At 41.7% G+C, this 20,199-nt stretch overlaps 1 protein-coding gene across 1 annotated transcript in view; it reads left to right on the top strand.

Annotated features, from left to right (window-relative positions):
* The window catches only part of IQUB (IQ motif and ubiquitin domain containing), a 729,710-nt gene that overhangs the window by 31,685 nt on the left and 677,826 nt on the right, over positions 1-20,199 (top strand). Inside the window, exon 2 of the mRNA XM_044088765.1 lies at positions 13,496-14,032. Coding sequence (XP_043944700.1) covers positions 13,501-14,032 — 532 coding nt within the window. The 5' untranslated portion in view covers positions 13,496-13,500. The remainder of the gene's footprint in view (positions 1-13,495; positions 14,033-20,199) is intronic.

The raw sequence follows: 20,199 nt of genomic DNA, 5'->3' as shown, positions 1-20,199 counted from the left end.
GGTCACTGGAGCATGTGGCATGGGGGGATTTCTTTAGATGTAACATTTCTAACAGAGCTGGGTCAGACATGGCTTTGTAAGTCAAGCAGAGATCGCCTCTAAGTAGGCGATATGAGACAGAGAATAGTTGGAGTTTTTTGAGTCTGTCCATATAGAACAAGTGTTTAAGGCCTAGAATCCTCTTTGTGAGGTACTTTTGCGGCCTCTCCAGTTGTTGCAGGTGTCTAGTGAGGTACATGTCAAATGGGGCATTGTACTCGATGATTGGCCTAATGAGGGAGGAGTAGAGGGAGACAATGATCTCTTTCTTCCTGGATACAAACTCCTTAGTAATGAGATGTGCTGCATAGAAGGACTTTCTGACCACAGTGGCAATGTGGTGCTCAAAAGAAAGGTTGCTGTCGACCTGTGTTCCCAGATCTCTTATAACACCTTCTGTGTTCAGTGGACTACCATCGATGTGGTAATTCATGGGAACTGGGTTTTTCCCAAAACAGAAGATGACACATTTTTGGCATTTTTGACATTGAGCTAAAGGTCATGGTTCTGACACCAGTTGTTGGTCTCAGTGAGGCCTTTCTGGAGGATGTCAACATCACTTGGGGAATCAGTAATGGTTCCCAACTTGCAATCATCTGTGAACTTTGTCAGCCAGAGTCCCTTCGTGTTGGTCTGGACTTCCGAGAAGTAGATACCAAACAGGAGAGGACCCAGGCCCAATCACTGTGGGACTCCACTCGTGACTAGTCTGCAGTCTGACTTGGAGTCAGCTACTTTCACACTGTGGGTTCTATCTGTGAGCCAGTTTGCAACCCACCTAGTGATATAGGGATTGATGCCTAGCTTAGTGAGTTTTTCTATGATTCCTGAGTAGGGAATGGTATCAAAGGCCTTGGCCAGATTAAGGTAGGCTGTATGAACCACATTGCCTTCATCCACAGCTCTGGTGACTGACTCAAAGAAGTCGACCAAGTTGAGCAGGCATGATGTACCCTTCACAAAACCAAACTGTGTGGGATCCAGAGTTTGGAGATTCCCTATATCCTTGTTTATTAGGTCCATGATGATGCATTCCATAGCTTTGCATATCAGACTTCTCAGGCTAATGGGGCAATAGTTCCCAGGGTCTGTAGTTGCTCCTCCTTTGTGGAGAGAGATGACTATAACAATACGCCATTTGGTAGGTGAGGCTGTGAGTGAATAGGACACAGAGGTGAGGTTCAAGTTCACTCTGTAGTTCATGTAGAACACAGCCAAGGATATTGTCAAGACCCATAGAAGCTGTATTCTTGGCCTTGGACAATGCTGTTTTAACCTGTGCAGCAGTAATACTGGGTGCCTGGCAATCTACTGGTATTATGATTGGTCCGTTGGGGGGGAAGAGAGGGGTAAAGTTGGCACTGAATCTGTCGGCTAGTATATTGGCAATATCTGTTGGCTCAGTATAGGCAGTACCATTGTGCAGTAGCTCGGAGCAAATCTGGGTATTGCTGTGGAGATTTCTTACATAACTATTGAAGGCCTTGTGGTTGTCTTTACTATCTGCTGCAATTCTGTTTTCATAGCTAGCTTTAGAGAATTTGATGAGGGATCACAACTTTTTGTTGAGACTGATAACAGAATTTTTCCAGTCTTGGGACTTCACCTTATTCTGCATTAGTTTTCTCCTTCTGTTGTAGAGTTTGTTTATGGTAGGGGACCACCAGATTGACTTCCTTTTTTGGAGGAGAGTGTCTTGGTTGTATTAGGTATGGCGAGCTCCATACATTTGTGTACGTATTCATACAGTGAATTGGTGTATGATTCAGTGGCCATGCCACTATTTTCCATTTACATGGGTACCATGAAGTTAGCCACCTTAAGTTCATAGGTTCATAGATAAGTACTAGGCTAACTGCCCTTGTGGGCCATTTTAAGCCTAGTCAATTACCCCATGTAAGAATCAAACCCTGCACCTTGTGTCTATAAGGTAAGCACCTTAACCATTATACCAACCTCCCACCTCTGTATTTAGGAGGCCAAAGTTAGCTTTGGAGAAGTTTTTCATGGTGGTTACCTTTGTGGGGGGTGGGAGGGGTGGGAGGGATGTGGATTTCCAAGGTGATTAGTTTGTGGTTGGATCTAACCAGGGAGGAATTGACTATTGGTGTAGAGCAATGGTCGCCCATGCTAATAATGACCAGATCAAGGATGTTGCTGCCTCTAGTGGGGGTAAGAATGAGCTGGTTTAGGGCAATGGAATTAATGAATTCCAGGAAATGTTGGGCAAGTGTATTGGTACATGAGTAGTTTTCCCAGTTAATGGAGGGGTAGTTGAAGTCACCCAGTATGAGAGTGTTAGGTTGGACCCTAATAATGTTATGTTGTCCATCTTGCCTTCCTTTTTTCTGGTTGGGTTTGGAGCCATGATATCGGCCACTTCTAAAGCTTGAAGAGTCCTTACTGACTTGAGGCTAACCCCTTATCCCAGCATGCTTAGTGGTAGCTACCCAGATCTCATTTGCCACTTGCAGCGTCGAGACTGTCTTCTGCTGGCTCAGGCTAAGTAGTGAATTTTTCTATCAACATTTGTTATTGTTTAATGCTTATTCCCTTTAGGATTTAGTGTTTTCTCTTCTTTATCACCCCTATTCTCTTTGCTGTTGCTTTTGCTGTTGTTAGACCATCACTTTCTCTCAGGCCTTTTCCTGTGTGTTGTTGTCAGCGGTCCATTTTTTATTGACTGTTGTTCTCTTGTCCTATTTTCCCTCCTTGCTACCTAGTGAGAAGCCATTTTAGTTAGAGGCCTTCTCCCTTTGAGAGCAGTAGCCCTTTAACTTAGAGGCTTCCCCCTCCTCTTCTCCACCTCTTGTTCTTCTTTCAAAAAAAAAACACTTTTTCCTGTTGTTAGTCTGTTTGTTTTTATCGTGTTTATAATGTCCAAAGACATTCCTAATCAATCAGGATTCAAGAAATGCAACTTGTGTTGCCAAAAAATGTCCCTTATGGACAGGCACATTAGTTGTGTGTATTGTTTAGGTGCGGTCCACCTGCAGGATTCGTGCTGTGTTTGCCATGCCTTTAGCACATGGGTTTTGCTGGAGAGGCACAACAAAGTTATATTGAAAGGATTATTGAAACCTCATGTTGAAGTAGCATCGGATACTCAGCCCTAAAAAAAATCCAATGACAAACTGGCATCTTTGTCAGCTCCATCTTCTCTGTTGAGAAAGTCTAAATCTAAATCTTCTGAGCCTTCATAGCGGTGAAGAGCACACTCATCATCACCTCGAAAGCACCATGGTCCAGAACAGAGGGAGGCTCCAGCTCCAAGGAGCCTCGAGACTTCCTCCGCTGCTAATGTGATGGCTCTGAGGCAGATGTGGGAGCCAGGCTCACCTGCGCCGAGGCTGTGAGGGGGAGAGCGTGGTTGGACAAGGGTCCGATGCCACTTCTTCCCTCAGAACCAATGAGAGAGTCTCGGCACCCAGATCCCTCAACAAAGCAGACTATCGAGAAGGTCGGAGCAGATGTCGGAACCAACAGTTCCACCACTACTACTTCCATGCACTCCGGCTCCAAACTGGATGCAGTCGGAGGAGGACTAGAGATAGGGACTGGTTTGGACAACGGCTCCACTTCCTTCTGGGTTGGGCATGACAACAATTAAGCAAATACCCATGTCTTGAGCAGCCTCTTCACCACTCTGTCCACATCATCATCCGATAAATTCCTGGATGATTGAGAGGAGTGAGTCGAGGACCGGTGACTACCTGCTGCTGACTGCAAAAGTGGAGACTGAGGCACAGATCTCACCAGCTCCAGCGAAGGAGAGCTTGATCTCTTTTGAGTCTGGGACGGCCCTGAATTCACAGATGGAGCTGCTGGAGACAAGGACTCTTCGGAGCCAACAGTCCACTCTGAAGGCTCAGAAGATTTAGACTTAGACTTTGTCGGCACCAAAGATGGAGATAACAAAGATACCAGTTTGTCATCGGACTTTTTTGAGGGCTGAGTATCCAATGCTTCTTCAACCTGAGATTTCAATAATCCCCTCAATATAAGTTTGTTGTGCCTCTCCTGCAAAACCCATGTGCTAAAGGCATGACAAACAGAGCACGAATCCTGCAGGTGGACCGCACCTAAACAATACACACAACTCGTGTGCCTGTCCGTAAGGGACATTTTTTGGCAACACGAGTCGCATTTCTTGAATCCTGACTGCTTAGCAATGTCTTTGGACATTATAAACACCGCAAAACAAAAAGACTAACAACAGGAAAAAAGTTTTTTTTTTTTTTTTTTTTTTGAAAGAAGAAGAGGAGGGGGTAGCCTCTAAGTTAAACGGCTACTGCTCCCAAAGGGAGAAGGCCGCTAACTAAAACAACTTCTCCCTAGATAGTAAGGAGGGAAAATAGGACAAGAAAACAACCCTCAATAAAAACGGGCCACTGACAACAACACACAGGAAAAGGCCTGAGAGAAAACAACGGCCTAACAACAGCAAAAATGACAGCAATGAGAATAGGGGTGATAAAGAAGAGAAAACACTAAATTTTAAAGGAAATAAGCCTTAAACAATAACAAATATTGATAGAAAAATTGACTACTTAGCCTGAGCCAGCAGAAGACAATCCCGATGCTGCAAGCAGCAAATGAGATCTGGGTAGCTACCGCTAAGCATGCCTAGATAAGGGGTTAACCTTGAGCCAGTAAGGACTCTTTGAGCTTTAGAAGTGGCCAAGTCAGAGCCGAGATCGGCTCCAAACCCAACCAGAAAGAAGGAAGGCGAGATACAGGACAACAAACATGGAACGTTATGGTACGAATATAACTTCTTTTTCTCTAGGGTGCTTAGGAAAGTGGAGTGTGAGTCTTGGGACATAGTTGGGGACCTATAACAGGCTGTGACCTGAATCGCTGTCTTACCCAATGTTAGCTGCACCTGAAGTATCTCTGAAGCCTTATGTTGGGCTACCAGTCTGGAGGTGTGCACGTCCTTTTTGAATATGGAAACACCACCGTCTGTGGAGCTTCAGTCCAAGTTCTGGGGCCGAAAGATGTGGAATGAGTTATAGCCTGGTAGTGCAGAGGTGCTTTCTGCTGTCTTGAACCAGGTCTCTATTACAGCACAAATGTTGATGTTCTCCATTTTAAGGAGTGCTTCGAGAGAGTGCAGTTTGAGATTTAGACTTCTAGCGTCGAGCAGCATGATCCTCAGATTGAATTTGTTTGTTGCTGTTACAGTGGTAATGTGCTCTTTGGCACACTTTCTAAAAAAAGCATTATAGGGGTGGCAAGAGCCTTGGCCTGTATCTGGAAGCCCAGGGGTGACAGATGCAGGCCATCTGTGGCAAAACATCGAGGTCTGTCAGTCATGTCATCCCAGGCAATCCCCTTAGAATGACACCAGAAACTTAGCCAGTTGTTGAAATCAATCATTTTCTGCTTGTACTGTGGTATCATTCTGGGTGATGGCAGGATGCTGCTCAGGGCTAAGGTCATACCCGTCTGGGATGCATAATCAGTGAGCTCCTCCATGTCTCTTTTCATGTAGTCCAGGGAGGTACGTCTCATGTCATTCACACCCACGTGTACAATGACAGAGTCATATTTGTACCTGTTGTTGAGGGACCTGAGTGCGTGCATTATGTGGTAGATCCTGGCACCTGACAGGCAGCTGACTGTTACTTTCTCCTTAGTCAACCTAGTGAGTGGGACATCAGTGTGCCTCACTGTCGAGTCTCCTATGATTAGAGTGCTGGGCATGCTCTTTTGCTATAGGGGCTTTGATTGAGTGGCAGACTGTTTTGGAGAGTTATGTGTCTCGTGATTAGTGTTGTGTTCTGGTGGTCGAGTGCGTTTCTCCCTTGGAGGCCTTTGCTGTTTGGGTAGATTTTTATTGAGAGCCTCCGCAAAGGTGGGTGTGTGGTTTGTGTTTTTATGTGAAGGCAGTGCTGGTGTGTGTTCTGGAGAGCTATGTGTTCCATGTGGTGTGATGCAAGTGTTGACCTTCTCCTCTTGACCAGCTATCTCGGTCTTGGCTGGAGAGTGCGTGGCTTCCAATTTTGATATATAAATGCATCTCTTGCAAGTCTGAATGTTGGGAGGTAAGAGAAGAGGGTTGTTGGTGTACATGAGGCAGTTGCTACATTGCCTCAGGATGCCCAAGTTCACCAGATTAATAGGAGAAAGCACAGGGAACTGACCTTTAGACATGCCTAGAGGGGTGGGCATTAATAATAAGTACTGGAGCTGTTTCCTTGTAGAATGATGGCAGGTGGAGAACAACACCAAAAAAAAAAAAATGATGGATACTTTCTCAAAAAAGGGAAGTCTAATCAGTCAGAATGACTGCTAGCATTGTCTCCCCTCCCCTCCTGCCACTATATTCCTAAATATGTCTCAGAAACTGGCTTTTTATATTCCCCTTTGACAACAGATTGTAACAGACTCTTGAACGTTAAAAGTAGTTCACAAAGTTCACAGATGGCAGTAATACATGCACCTCCTTTCAGATGAATTCCTCCCCATCCTCTAGACCAGACAGAGTTTTTTTCCTCAGGTTCTTCAACACTTGCTGACTGTATGAGTCATAAAACCAATGCATTTAGATCAAAGGGGAAAAGGCTTCTACTGTAGAATGTTTCTAGTTCCAAAGAAAGAGCTTTCATGGAGACCTGTTCTAAATGTTTAATTTTTCAACCTGTTCATGAAAGTACAAAAATTCAAAATGCTGACCATTCAGAGTTTACCTGCATTCTCTCTTTTTTGAGTTTTATGGTAAGATTAGATGTAAAGGATGCTTATCATCACATCTGCACAGCCACAAGCTCAAGACATTTTTCAGATTTTCTGGGTCAGTCACATTATCAGTTCTGTGCATTACCCATTGGGTGATCTGCTGCCGTAAGGGTGTTAACAAAATGTCTAGCTCCAGTGATAATTCATCGCAGACTGTGTGACATTCACGTATTTCCTTATTTAGATGACTTACTTTGTTTTGCAAATGCTGTTCCCAGATGTCGAGTTATTGACGTGGGTTTTTTTCTTCTTACAAATTTGGAGTTCTAAATAGATGTTCACAAATCCTAGTTGACTTCATCATACAGGATTGTGTTTTTGGGCTGCGTTCTAGAAACGTCTCAGCAAAAAGCTTTTCTTACCAAGAAAAAAAGAAGATTTGCATCTGGAGCAGTCTCATTTAGTGCCATGTACAGCCAACTCGCCACATTGTTGAATGTTTTCCTTAAGATTTTGTACATAACTAAACAATGCTTTTTGGTTATCCTTTGCTTCAGAGGATATTTCAGTGTCGTATTTAGATTTTGAAGGCTTGATTAATTCTCTGATGTGCCTATTGAGATTAATGAGGGGGTTTTTTTTCTTTGTTGTGTACCCTCCCACTTACTTCTAGATAGGAATTTCTTCCTTCTCTTGTATAGTCTATTTATGGCAGGTGTCCACCAGAGTGGCTTGTTTTCCTGCTAGACTTGGGTATAGTTCATTCAGGTTAGTTCATTCAGGTACTGCTGTTTCTATACAATTGTTTAAGTGGTTGTACAGACCATTTGTATACTTCTGCATAGGCCTGTGTTTTCAGGTTTAAGGGAAACTTTATAAAATTACCTATGCTATCACTTAATAGAAGGTAATTTGCATTGGAAAAATCTTTAGGGTTATAGGGTTTGATGGGGGTTCTACCATTACATTTATTTCAAAGAAGACTGAATTATAATCCAATCTTACCATTGAAGACATTATGCTGGGGTGTGCAATGCTTCCCCATGTTTGTGAGTACTGTGTCAAGGATATCTGAGACCCTAGTGGGAGTGCAGATCAGCTGTTGCAGACCATTTGCATTGACAAAGTCTGGGAATCTCTGAACCTGCATGTTAGTAGTTGTATATGTTTCCCAGTTTATGGAGGGCTAGTTAAAATATCCCATGAGTCGTGTGTTGGACTGCACGATAAATGATTCTGCTAACTTCAAGTATGTGGAGTAGTTTTCATGGTTTATGGTTGTGGACCTGTGGGGGATTTTACCTGTGGTTAGCTGGACATGGAGTAGCTCAAGCAAGTCATCCTGCTTCCCCAATCTATAGGTGTGATTGTTTTTTTATGTAAATGGAAACCCCTCCTTTATGTAAATGGAAACATCTCCTTTTTAGAAGATGATCTGAATATGTGATAGGCATTGTAGCTTTACACTGCTGGGTGCTTTCCGCAAACTTGAACCATGTTCCTGCAACTGCACAGGCATCAGCATTCTCCAGGGTAAGGAGGACTTCCAGACAGTGCAGTTTCATGTTAAGACTCCTAGCATTGAGCAGTAGTACCTTCAGCTTGGCATTAGAAGAATTTGTTACATTAGTAGGCCTGTTGGTTTGGCACTCCCTAAAAAAGGCACTATGGGGGTGGCTAATGCCCTGGCAAGTATTCAAAAGTGTAGCGGCAACAGTGCAGACCATTTCTGGCAAAACAGCGTGGTCTGCCAGTTATGTTGTCCTAGGCTGACAAATACTGGATCTCCTTGGAATGACACCAGTAGCTAAGCCAATTGTTGAAGTCAGTCATTTTCTGTTTGTATTGTGCTGTCATTCTTGGTGAGGCTAGAATGCTGCTCACTGTGAAGCTCATGGCAGCTTGTGACATGTATTCAGAGAGGTCCATTATGTCTCTCTTCCTATCGTCCAGGGAGGTACATCTCGAGTCATTCACACCCACATGGACTATGACTGAGTTATACTGGTACTTGTGGTTGAATAACCTGATTGTCTGCATGATCTGGCAAATCCAAACCCCTGACAGGCAATTGACTGTAGCCCTCTCTTTATCCAGCTTGGTGAGGTGGGCAACCATGTGTCTTATGATGGAGTCAACTATGACCAAGATGTTTGAATGTGTGGTGTTTTGCCTTAGGGGCTTGCTTGTGGAAACACTGTGATATTTTATTTATTTTATTTTTATTTTATTTTACATTTGTTGACCGGGCTAGTCCAACTGGATAATTTCCATTTTCAGTGGAGGCCCGGGGAGAAAAGCTCCAAGATTAAAACAAGGTTATAAAAATTAAACATTTACAATAAATGCCTGTGACACAGACAGTGAGCAACAATGCATACATATTAGTCTAGGTCAAGTAATAAAAACACATAGTACTATCTACATATCGAGAAAGGCAGTAATTCTTTACAGTACAATTGTGTGAGGATGGGATATTACATATTTTAAAATGTATATACATACTTGTAAACGACATTGTTAATACCCTTTGAGAACAATAGTAGCAGTACAGTCATTGGGTCGTTTGATATCCCAGAGAAAGATTGCAGTTTTGAATTCAGGAAATATGATAGTGGAAAGAAGAAAGTAGATTAGTCTGGATTGGTACAGGAGCAGAGCCAGAAGTTGTTCAGATGTAAAAGAAGTTGTTTTTTAAAAAGATGAAAGGAGGCTAGAGAGGTAATGTGTGAGGGGAGGTTATTCCATATTTTGCCAACTGAGTTAGAGAAAAGGCAGTTACCTGCTGAATCTGTAATTCTAGTTGTGTTGACCTGTAGCTTTTCGGCGGAGCGCAGCTGTTTCAAGTTATTATAGGGGATCAGGAGGTTACTAAGAGCAGGTGTTTTTAATGGTTAATATAGAATGTTATGTGTTATTAAGAGTTGTTGATATATAAGCTTGTTAGGAAGTTCCAACCAGTGTAAGTGTTTTAAGTTAAGACAGTGGTGAGTTCTATACTGGGATGCTGTGGCAAAACGAGCTATATTGTGGTAGGATGTAGTCAGTTTCCTTAGGTTGCTTTTATGTGTAATTGTTGGTGTTGATTTGGTTTTGTTTGCATGTATTTTTTGAGGGCACAGTATGAAAGCCCTCTGAGATGTTGGTAAGTTACTTGCAAGTATAGTGCATAGGATGGCACAGTGGTGCAGCAGTAGCATTGTCGCCTCACAGCAAGAGGTTCTCCAGTTCGATTCTCGGCTGGGGTGCCTTATTTGCGGAGTCTGCATGTCCTCCCTGCGTTTGTGTGCATTTTCTCCAGGTGCTCTGGTTTCCTCTGACAGTACAAAGACATGCATCTGGAGCATTTCTCCCCGGGCCTCCACTGAAAATTGGCTTTGTTGCAAGTCATACTTTCCCAGTAAACAAATGTTAAATAAATAAAATAAGTACCTCCACATATGTGATAATAAAGTAGTCTGAGTTAAATGAGGGGTGAGAGGTTAAAGTACAGGCAGGAGATAGTTGTTGTGGGTTGAGCCTATGTTACAAATCTATAGAATACTAAAATCTCCCTTTCTACTTACTTTTATAACTAACTTCATTACATATGTTGAACTCTTTGCAAATCTTTCTTTACTGAAATGAAAGAGCACTAAACTTCTTTACAATAATGCTTCTCTTCTGCAGTATCAATCCATTTACTTCAGCAAGATTTTACAGCTGGAACAATTATATAGACTTATAATTGTTGATGTAAATGCATAATGGTGGAGCTTTCCTCTCAGGGCCTCTGCTGTAAGTGGGCTCTGACCAGTCGGACTTTACCAGTCAATAAAGGCAAATAAATAAATAATGAACAGAAACAAAAGATAAGTGGTAAAGGTAAGCTGTGCTTCCAAAAACCAGTCCAATATCATAAAAATATCTAGAAGCAACAGGCCACGGCTTATTGAAGTAAAACCAACGATTTCTTTCCACAGCAGACAAATGGTTTTACTTCAATAAGCTGTGGCCTGTTGCTTCTAGTGATTTTTATGATATTGAAATAAATATATAAAATGTATTACAGCAGCAGTGGAAACAGTTGATCTTTGAAACTCTACTAAAGTGCAAGAAATGTAATAATTAACACTGGATTTTTATAAAATAGAGTAAACATAATCAGCAGAAGTACAAATGATACTTAGTTTCATTCTGTTAGCAGCGGGTGGCTTTAGATGCAGCAGATTCTGGATAACTCTTAGACAAAGTAGCCAAGCCAAGAGCAGCTCTGAGGAAATGAAGCCCTTAGGTCTTCCCCTTTCCTCTCTGTTTTTGGTAAAACAATTTCTGAACGGGACTTTATATTTTAGACTACTTAGAAAACAGGTGGCTCCTTCTTGGGATCTTTTCCCTTTGAACGGGCTCATCAGACTAATCTTAAGTGACCACATGAAGAGTGTCCTAGAGTTGTAAGTTCTCTTGGTGGGTAAATCCTATCTGGTCTTGGAGATAGGGTCACATTAAATAAAAAACAAGTCCCTCATTTATTGCCAGAGTTGTTTCAAAACGTACTTTGAATCCAATGATCTATCTCCCTGTGTTCTATCCAGATTCTGAGAACCTGGAAGAAAGGATTTTGCATACTTTGGACATGCATAGGCAACTCGGGTAGTATCTTGACAGAACTAAATCTTGTAGAAAAACAGATCAGCTATTTATTTCGTATGATGGGACAAAGAAAGGAAAATCCATGTCAAGACAGACTTTCAAGTTGGTTGTCCTCAACTTTTGCTTTTTGTTGTTCCACTGTAGCAAATCTATTCCAGGCAGTATCAAGGCACATTCTTCTAGAGTCTTGGCTTCTATGATGACATACTAGAACGGGTGGACTCTAGAAACATTCTAGAGTCATCTGCTTGATCCTCTGTACATACTTTTACAGAACATTACAAACTGGATTCCTTTTCAAGGTCCAGATTTATTCCCACTGTTTTGCCCAGGTTATACAAGTTAAAAATGGCTAATTTCAAATTATGTAAAAAATTACATCTAATGTTTTACTTGGTTAACATGGTTATTATACAATGACTGGCCATTAGTACTCCAAAACCTGCAGGCTGATTGGCCAGCTCAACCAACGTGCCGTAAATCCGAAAATATACTAATGGAAATGGTCCAGTCACCCGGACTTTTTTTCCGTTGGTATAGTGTCCAAGTTTTAATTTTTTTCTATTAAAAAAAAATAAAGCTGTAGTCCCGACTCCGCACATATGAGAAAGACAGCCTGAAGAAAATACAAGGAATATCAGGTACGTTATATAAAATTAAATACACATACCTGGTTTCCCTTATATTTTCTTCAAGCTGTCTTTCTTGTATGTGCGGAGTTGGGAATGCAGCCCTACTACCCCTAAATTACCCCAAATTAATTTTTTTAATTAAAAAAAAAAAGAAAAAGAAAAGCGGAGCAACGGAGATCTTCTTTTCTCCATTGCTTACTTTCCAAAGCACTGATGTACTGGGTATGCATGGGGACGCAACTCCCATACGCATGCGCAGTACATAAAAAAAAGCAACAGGATCTCTACGAGCCGTGGAAGGACAGCATGGAACCATTATACAAGGACATTATTTAAGAAAAGTAAGTTTTTTTTTTCTCAAATAATATCATTGTATAATAGCAATAATCCATGTCTGGGTGTGGGCAATGCTGGATTTACCCACAGTCATCTTTGTTTGGTCACTCGGGCTTCGCCCTCATGACCAAACCACACCAATCATGGGTATATCCAGCATTACCCACACCCAGACGTGGGTTATTGCTATATTATAATATGTCCTTGCAATATCTAGAGTACTAGAAGTGTGGATTTTAGTATTTTTGGACTCTTATTTTATTACAATACTTTTACAAAGAATTACAAGTTGGATTCCTTTTTCCATGTCCAGGGCTGGCTTTGCTAAAACAATTCTCCATTGGCTCCTGGGCCGTTATCCTTCCTGCTCCAAGCTTGGATAGAGTTTGTTAATCAACCAAATAGTCAAAGGCTAGTGCAGCATTGAAATTGATGAACATAGTACAGATGTGTAAGTTGTACTTACCATAATAGTAGATGTTCAAATTAGTCACCACTGCAATAGACCCCCCCCCAACAATTTCTTTATATTTTTTAGAGTTTCAGGAAGAGTAAACTCTCTTCCTCTGTCTTGCTGTTGGCAAGAACATCCTGAAAGTTGTGTACATTCTGGCTGCTGAGTTCCCTCCAAGGAGCTAGCCAATCAGCAGTCAGAGTGTAGGTGTGGGAGAGAGCCAGATCTTTTTGAAATTGGCTGGTTATTGCATCTTGGACATGAAGCAACACCAATAGCCAAAGGCTACTGCAACAATTAAGACTTTGAACATCTACTGTTATGGTAAGTATCGCTTACACAACTATACATTTTACTTAATGTGGTTAAACCCTATTAGTCACAAATGCTTTTCTTTTGAGACAGCTTTGAGGATATGCTGCTGGTTTAGTGACAAATATAGTTACAAGGTTTATATGTGTAGGAATTTGTGATGCAGCTTTTTTTGTCACTTGGACTCCAAACACTTCCATATTGATTTATTCTGCTAGTAGTCTCTTATGTAACCTTGCAAAGATATTATCAGTTCTCCTAATATCATCCAGGTAAAGGCTTATAACTTGAGGATTGCATGTAGGTATAGAAGGTATTTTTTGTAAACAAATGAACGTGTAATAATTTGTTTGCCCTAACCACTGCAACAATTATTTAAAAAAAAAAACGTATTTGGCTATTTTAGGAAGCATGGAAGATCAACAAGAAAAGACATCATACAATGAAAGTGAAGCTGGATCTCCTAAAGAATCAGAAATGGAACATGAGACACAAACAACTCATTCACTTCTGTCACCAGTGACTGCAAGAGATGTTGATTTAAATGTACTTAATCCTGTTGATAATCCTGAGTTAACAGAGGATGAAACAGAGACTTCACAAATTCCAGCCACCAGCCAGGAACTTGTTTCAGAAAACTGTGAGCCAGGTGGTATTTTAAATGAATTCCCTAGTTTGCAGGAAGGCACTGCTGAAGATTATGTTAGGGATTCTGTCGAGAATGTGCCTTTGAATGATTCAGACTCTGTGGTGCACACAGGTATGGAATATGATTCTTTAGAGCAACATGCTGTTCTGGAAATTTCACAAGCAGAAGAAAGTATGGAAAATGAACCTAGTCATCCATCTGCAGTTCCTTCTGGTAGTCACTCAGAGAGAGAAGGCTCTCCTGTGGGGAAAATTGTTACAAATTTGGATGTGCTACAGGATACAACTGTTACAGGTATGGCTCAATGATTTTTACTCTGTCTCTGAACTCTTTTTCACCGTGTAAGTTTTTTTCTGCAGCAAATGTTAAATGTTCAAGTTCCAACATGCAGTTGTTAATATTTTTCTAGTAATTCAGTAGCAGCAATATGCAAGTGTATTGGTATTAAAAAAATTGCTTTGCTGTGGGATATGGCAAATAAAGAACTTAGGACAACTCATGTCAAGTAAGGAGTGAAAATTCTGAAGCTTACATACTTCAGTTAGAAACCCACATTTACAACACTGAAGAGACTCATCACTGTGGTGATTTTCAGTAGTCTGCCTACATTTTCTGGATGCTATTTTTGTAATCTTGCCTTGTGAATAAAAGTTTTGAAAATGTCCACGCATTTCTCAGAATTTTTTATACAGTGACCACAAAATCTTCTTTTAATCTGTTCTGAATGTTGATTTGTTGTATTTTTTTTGCCTGTCTACCTCTTTCTGTTTTCCATCAGCTCACCTCCCCAATCACCAAGTTGTACCATTTGTTCCCTGTGGCCACCAGGGGTGAGGCTTAGTTCAAGCATGAAGAGACTGTTCTATTGATGTTTGACAGACTTGTTTCAGCCCTAGCTCCCCATGCCAGTTCAAGGCTTGCTCTTGGTATCTGGACCTGTAAGGTGAATGCCCCATCTTCTTGGTGATGAGTCTGTCTTGGGGTGCCACCCTCTAGGAATATGCCATGAGACTCTACAAGACCACACCCCACCTCTACAATAGTATGTCATCTCCTATGTGATTCCTATCCCATTCCGACCAGGTGTACACTCTGCCTTGCCCTATAGTACATACCTGCAACACAGCAGCTGCACTCCTCTTGGCACTCAGCCCTCATCCCTCCGCCCTGAGAGAGGTGAATGGGCACACAGCCTTTATTCCTCTTTTTCCCCTCGTCAGCTTCCTCCAGTGCTGCGGCCACTAATCAGACTTCATTCCCGTGGTTTGTAGGCATTGCTACTTCCCTCTACACCACGGAGAAGGCTCGACTTTATTGCAAGTTTAAGCCATACTTAACATGTATGCACTTTTATGTTTTTTAGTATTTTTTGTTTTGTTTTATTAGTTTTTAGCTTCTATAGGGCTAGATTAATAGCCTTTTTTAATAGGTAAATATATATAGCTAAAATGACATCAGTACATAGACCCAATAAATATATTTAAATCCATTTAACAGATTCCAAAGATGTAAGAATAGTCTACTGTAATATTAAAAAAATATGAAAAAAAGAAAAAGAAAACTCATTTAAAACTGTACAGTAAACAAATAAAGCAAGTCCATGCGTTATAGTGTCCGATGATGTCTATTTTCATCTTATTCAATGTATGGGTAGTTGGATCTGGTTCCATCCGACTTTGGTACCATCTCTGAAGCTTCACAGATCCAGGGCTGTGACTCCTTCCCTAGCCATAATTTCCTGCAGTCTACCTTAGTACCCTAGATCTTGTTTGCTGCCTGACGCACCAGACGTATTTTTCTAATGAGGGCTCTTTATTCCTAAAGTGTATCCTGTCTTGGACAACTGCGATCTTATGTCCTCTTCTCCTGCTGAGGGATAAGTCTCTCCAGTTTTGTTTGTTGTTTTGTTTTTCCTTTTCAGGCTAAGTTGCAAAAACTTAGTTATTGATATGGGATAGTGTTAGGCCTTAGGATAGTGGTTACTTCCATTTTTTAGTATTGTTATCCTTGTAGATAGCTAGTTTCTTCAGGATTTTCTGGTGTGTGTGTATGTGTGTGTGTGCGTGTGTGTGTGTGTGTGTGTGTGTGTGTGTGTGTGTGTGTGTGTGTGTGTGTGTGTGTGTGTGTGTGTGTGTGTCTTTGTATACAGTCATTTAGGATCTTCATGGTGTTGTTTGGATCAAAACTTCAGACATGGGTTTAAGAAATGCACTGAGTACAGCCACAAAATTCCCCCTCAAGATCCACATTCATTATGTGTTTGCTGTTTGGGCACTGCCTATCTCGATACCAATCGTGATGCTTGTGCCTGTTTTGGTACTAGCCCCCTTCAAACTCAAAGGAAAAGTTAATAGTTAACAGTCTTCTCCCTCCTCATACAGGGTCTTCCTTTCCTGTTACTTTATCATCATCCACTGCTGCAATCTCCTGCCAAGAAACAGGACAAGGCTAAAACAAAGGAAAAATGCAAGTCTGGTAAGAAAAAGAGGCTGGAGAAGGAGAAGTGAGAGAAAGATAGAGAAAAAGAAAAGCTCACGAAATTCAAGATGTGGTTTCTGGATTCCTTCCTTCAGCCAGCCCATATCCTAAAAGTTCCAAGGAGATTGGATCTGCCAGTACCTTGGATTCTGCCCTGCTTTCCTTGGCTCCAGTTTTCACCATCCCCAATAAATCTGAGATTGCATTCTCCTGTTTTGCAGGAGAAGACATTTTCAAAAGCACCCTCTGTGATGTCTTCTGTTCAGTCATCCAGAAGCCTCACCAAGCAAGATGTCGACAGAATGATGAGGAAGTCCAAGGTCAGTCTTTGGGCTGGGGGACAATGGGACTGAGGAGTTTTCCTCTACTTTCAGCAGGAGGAGATCCCCTTGGGTCCAATGGTGGCCTTGGCTTTTGAGGCCTTTGAAAGGGTTCTAGCTATGCCAACAGAAAAGATGTTACCACTCAGCTCAGCAATAACTCAGCCTCAAGGATTTTGCTTCTTTTTCCCATTGTTACATCCAGCAGGAACAGTCGGCAACACAGTCTTATTGGACAGCTTACTACGAGTTCCCAGTCTGATTCCACCCCCTTTGATCACCCAATAGTGCAGGTTCACAGGAAACAAACATGCAAATGGAAGTACACAGACTCATTTCCAGAGTCAGTCACAGAATACAGGGAATTGGATGAAGCTGAAGGATCCACCGGATCCTTCTCAGAAGACATCACCTTTAGTGAGATCCTAGAATTGATAGAACAATGAGGCAGAGGATCCACAGATGATCCTTTATCAAATTAAACCATGTTCCTGGAGGCCTTTGGTTCCAGCTCAGCTTCATCCTGGGTAGTACCTCCTGTTGATCACCTGACTGATCTTATGGCTCAGTGGGCTTGGAAGGACCCTGACATGGTGCAACCAATACCGAAGTAGCCAGATAGTATCTTGGCAGTAACCAAAGACAGGAAACATTGGAATAGGGGTCCGCCAGTAGATGCTATGGTGGTAACAGCAGCCACCAAAAAGGAACTATTGGAGAAAAGTACCTCTGTTCGCCCCCTTAACAGTGAGTCTAGGGCATTGGACAGGTTTGGGAAATGGATGTATGCTTCAGGGACCTTCACCCTTCAATTGCTGAACTATTTGGCTCATGTAACCCGATTTTAGAGGGACTTAGATAAGGAGCTGTCCAAGTCCATCTCAGGTAACCTACCTGTGGATGTCAAGAAGACTTTGGACTCCCAGCTCACTACCTTACAGTCTACATCCCCTTACTCCTCTATGGTGCCCCCATTCTAACAAATATCTAGCCCTGCTTAAATGCTAAGTTGGACACCTGCTATAACAAAATTGCTAAGTTTGTGACTGCTACAAAATATACTTCCCATCACTGCTGTTCATTGCAATCCTTGAACTGGCTAGAACTCCCACACCATCTCACATACATACAACTATCCACTGGACACAAACTCCTCTAAAAACCTCTTGAATGCCCAGCCCTTGCCTCCCTTTTGACTCCTTATCAACTAAACAGATACCTCAGATATGAAAATCAATCTCTAATCCAAGTATACAGATGCAAACTCCCTGCAGGCCAGTATCTTTACTCTTTTACTGTTGCTAAACTCAGGAATGCTTTTCTATCTCCTCTCTGGACCACAACTAGTGGCCCCTTATTCAAAAAGTCTTTACATCAATATCTCTCATCTCATTGGCTCTGCCCATACACCTTCTCCAAAATCCTCTATAACATGATTTTTCCTGCTATACCCCCCTCTATCCCTATATTCATCATTACTCTCCCATCTTGAGTGCCACCCTTGAAATGCACCTTCTATATCCTTCTGCTCTACATGGTATAACAATAATATTGCGTTTTTTTCCACTTGATCTAAGAATATTGTATAGATTAATTCCATAGTCTATCTGTCTAATAAATATTAAATAACTGTATAACTGTGTAGCTCACCTGTCCCTTCAGTTCATCCCTTGTTACACCGAATGCCTGCCAAGAGTCAGGGTTCCTTTTCATAACTTCTAGCCATACAGTTGTACAATGTTCCAGGTTGTCTGTCTGTCTCTGAAAACTTCTACTCCTCTAAATACTTGCTTAACAAATTTCTGTTATTTCTGTTTATTTGTTATGGAGTTTGCTGTTCTTTGTCTATGGAGCTTGTTTGTAAATACTTGTTTAACAAAATACTCTATGTAAATACTTGTTTATCAAACTTCTGTTATGTTGTATCTGTTTATGGAACTTGCTACTCTTTGCAAATACTTGTTCAAAATTTCTATTCTCTTGTATACTGTTTATGGAATTTTCTCCCCAGGCCTCCACTGGAAATGGGCTCATTTCAGCCTCATGGACTTTCTTGGTCAACAAAAGCAAATTAAATAAATAATGTTAGTATGTTCTTATGCAGCCGTTGGTACAGCAAGGGCAGTAGGTACCATTATTACTGTATGCTGTCATGCCTGGATGTGTCTTTGTGACTTTGTGGAAAGCTTTAAGACAAGCCTCATTTGATGGCTGCTCACCTTTTGGGTTGCAGGTAAAACACACTCTAACCAGGAGTTAGCAAGATGGTAAAATCCACTCTGCTGTGGGAATTTGTCTCTCCACCCCTCAAAGGACCTTCTCTAGGAATCAGAGGAGCAGCAAGAAGATGTGGTTCTGCAAATCATAGGATTACTGTCATGATACTTCTGGGGGTAGACCCCCTTCATAGCAGAGGAGGAGGTCACTCTAATGAATGTTACCCAAGAGGCAGAGAACTGCAAAATCAGGGCTTCCGTGGTTTCTTTACTGAAAAACTGGTAGAAGCAGAAATTTCCAAGCTGCTTGAAAACGGAGTCATCCAACCCATCCCTGAAGACCAGTTGGATTCCAGGGTCTATTCAAGGTTCTTTTTGTTATGCAAGAAGAGGGGGGACCTTAGACCTATTCTATATCCGAGTCACTTAAACCAGTTTGTAAAACAGGAAAAATTGCGTATGTTCAGGATCCAGTCCATACTGTCTTCTGAGAAAAGTCTATTGGATGTGCTCAATAGATCTCCAGGATACATACTATATTATAAAGACAGAGAAGCATTCAAGGTGATTTCTCTGTTTCCAGCTGGGAGACAATCATTACCATTTCAGAGCACTGCCCTTCAGTGTCAACACAACCCCTAGATTTTTTACCAAGGTAATGGCTGTGGTTGCAGGGGATCCAAGTTTTCCCATATCTCAATGACTAGCTCCTTATTGCTACCTCCAGGCATTTTCTGTTACACCATCTGGACTTTCTGCTCCATCTAATGTAAAACTTAGGAATCAATATAAATTAATCCAAGAGTCATATGGACCCTTCACAAAAAGTAGGATTCACTGGATGCCACTTAGGCTCAGTGTTAAAAATTGCCAAATTGCCCCACTCCAGAGTATTCTCCCTATGTCTGGTAGCTACACAGGTACTTCAGCATCCTTCAACCTCAGCAAGGTTAATTCTTAGGTTCATAGGTTCATAGGTTTATACTAGGCTATCTGCCCTAAGGCATTTATAAGCCTAGCCCAAATTATTGTGGCTTACGCCACCCCTTATATGAAAAAATACTGTGCCCATTAGTTTGTTGTGCCTCTGTCCAGCAGTGACCCAGAGATGATTCCCGGGGTAAACCTACGATCTCCCATCCACAGGTCTAGATTTCTCTTGAACAGAGTCAGCGAGGTGCTCTGCCTCACATGGACCGGGATTTTATTCCACAGCATAGGGAGTCTCTGAGTGATAAATCTATCCCTCCAGCACGTCCTATTTATATCCGTGCTAAGGTTTAAGTCGCTTGCTCTAGTGGTTTTGGTGGATTTGGATTTTTGAGGTGGAGCATGTCCATTAATTCCGGGTTGGACATGGCCTTGTATGTCAGGCACATGTCACCTCTGAGCAGACGGTATGCGACTGAATAGAGCTGGAGTTTCTTCAATCTGGCAGCATATGACA

This window comes from Protopterus annectens, chromosome 11.part0, assembly GCF_019279795.1.
Source record: "Protopterus annectens isolate FY-2018-M chromosome 11.part0, PAN1.0, whole genome shotgun sequence".
NCBI lineage: Eukaryota > Metazoa > Chordata > Ceratodontiformes > Protopteridae > Protopterus > Protopterus annectens.
Note: the sequence above shows the minus strand (reverse complement) of the source record. Positions and strands in the feature narration are given on the sequence as shown.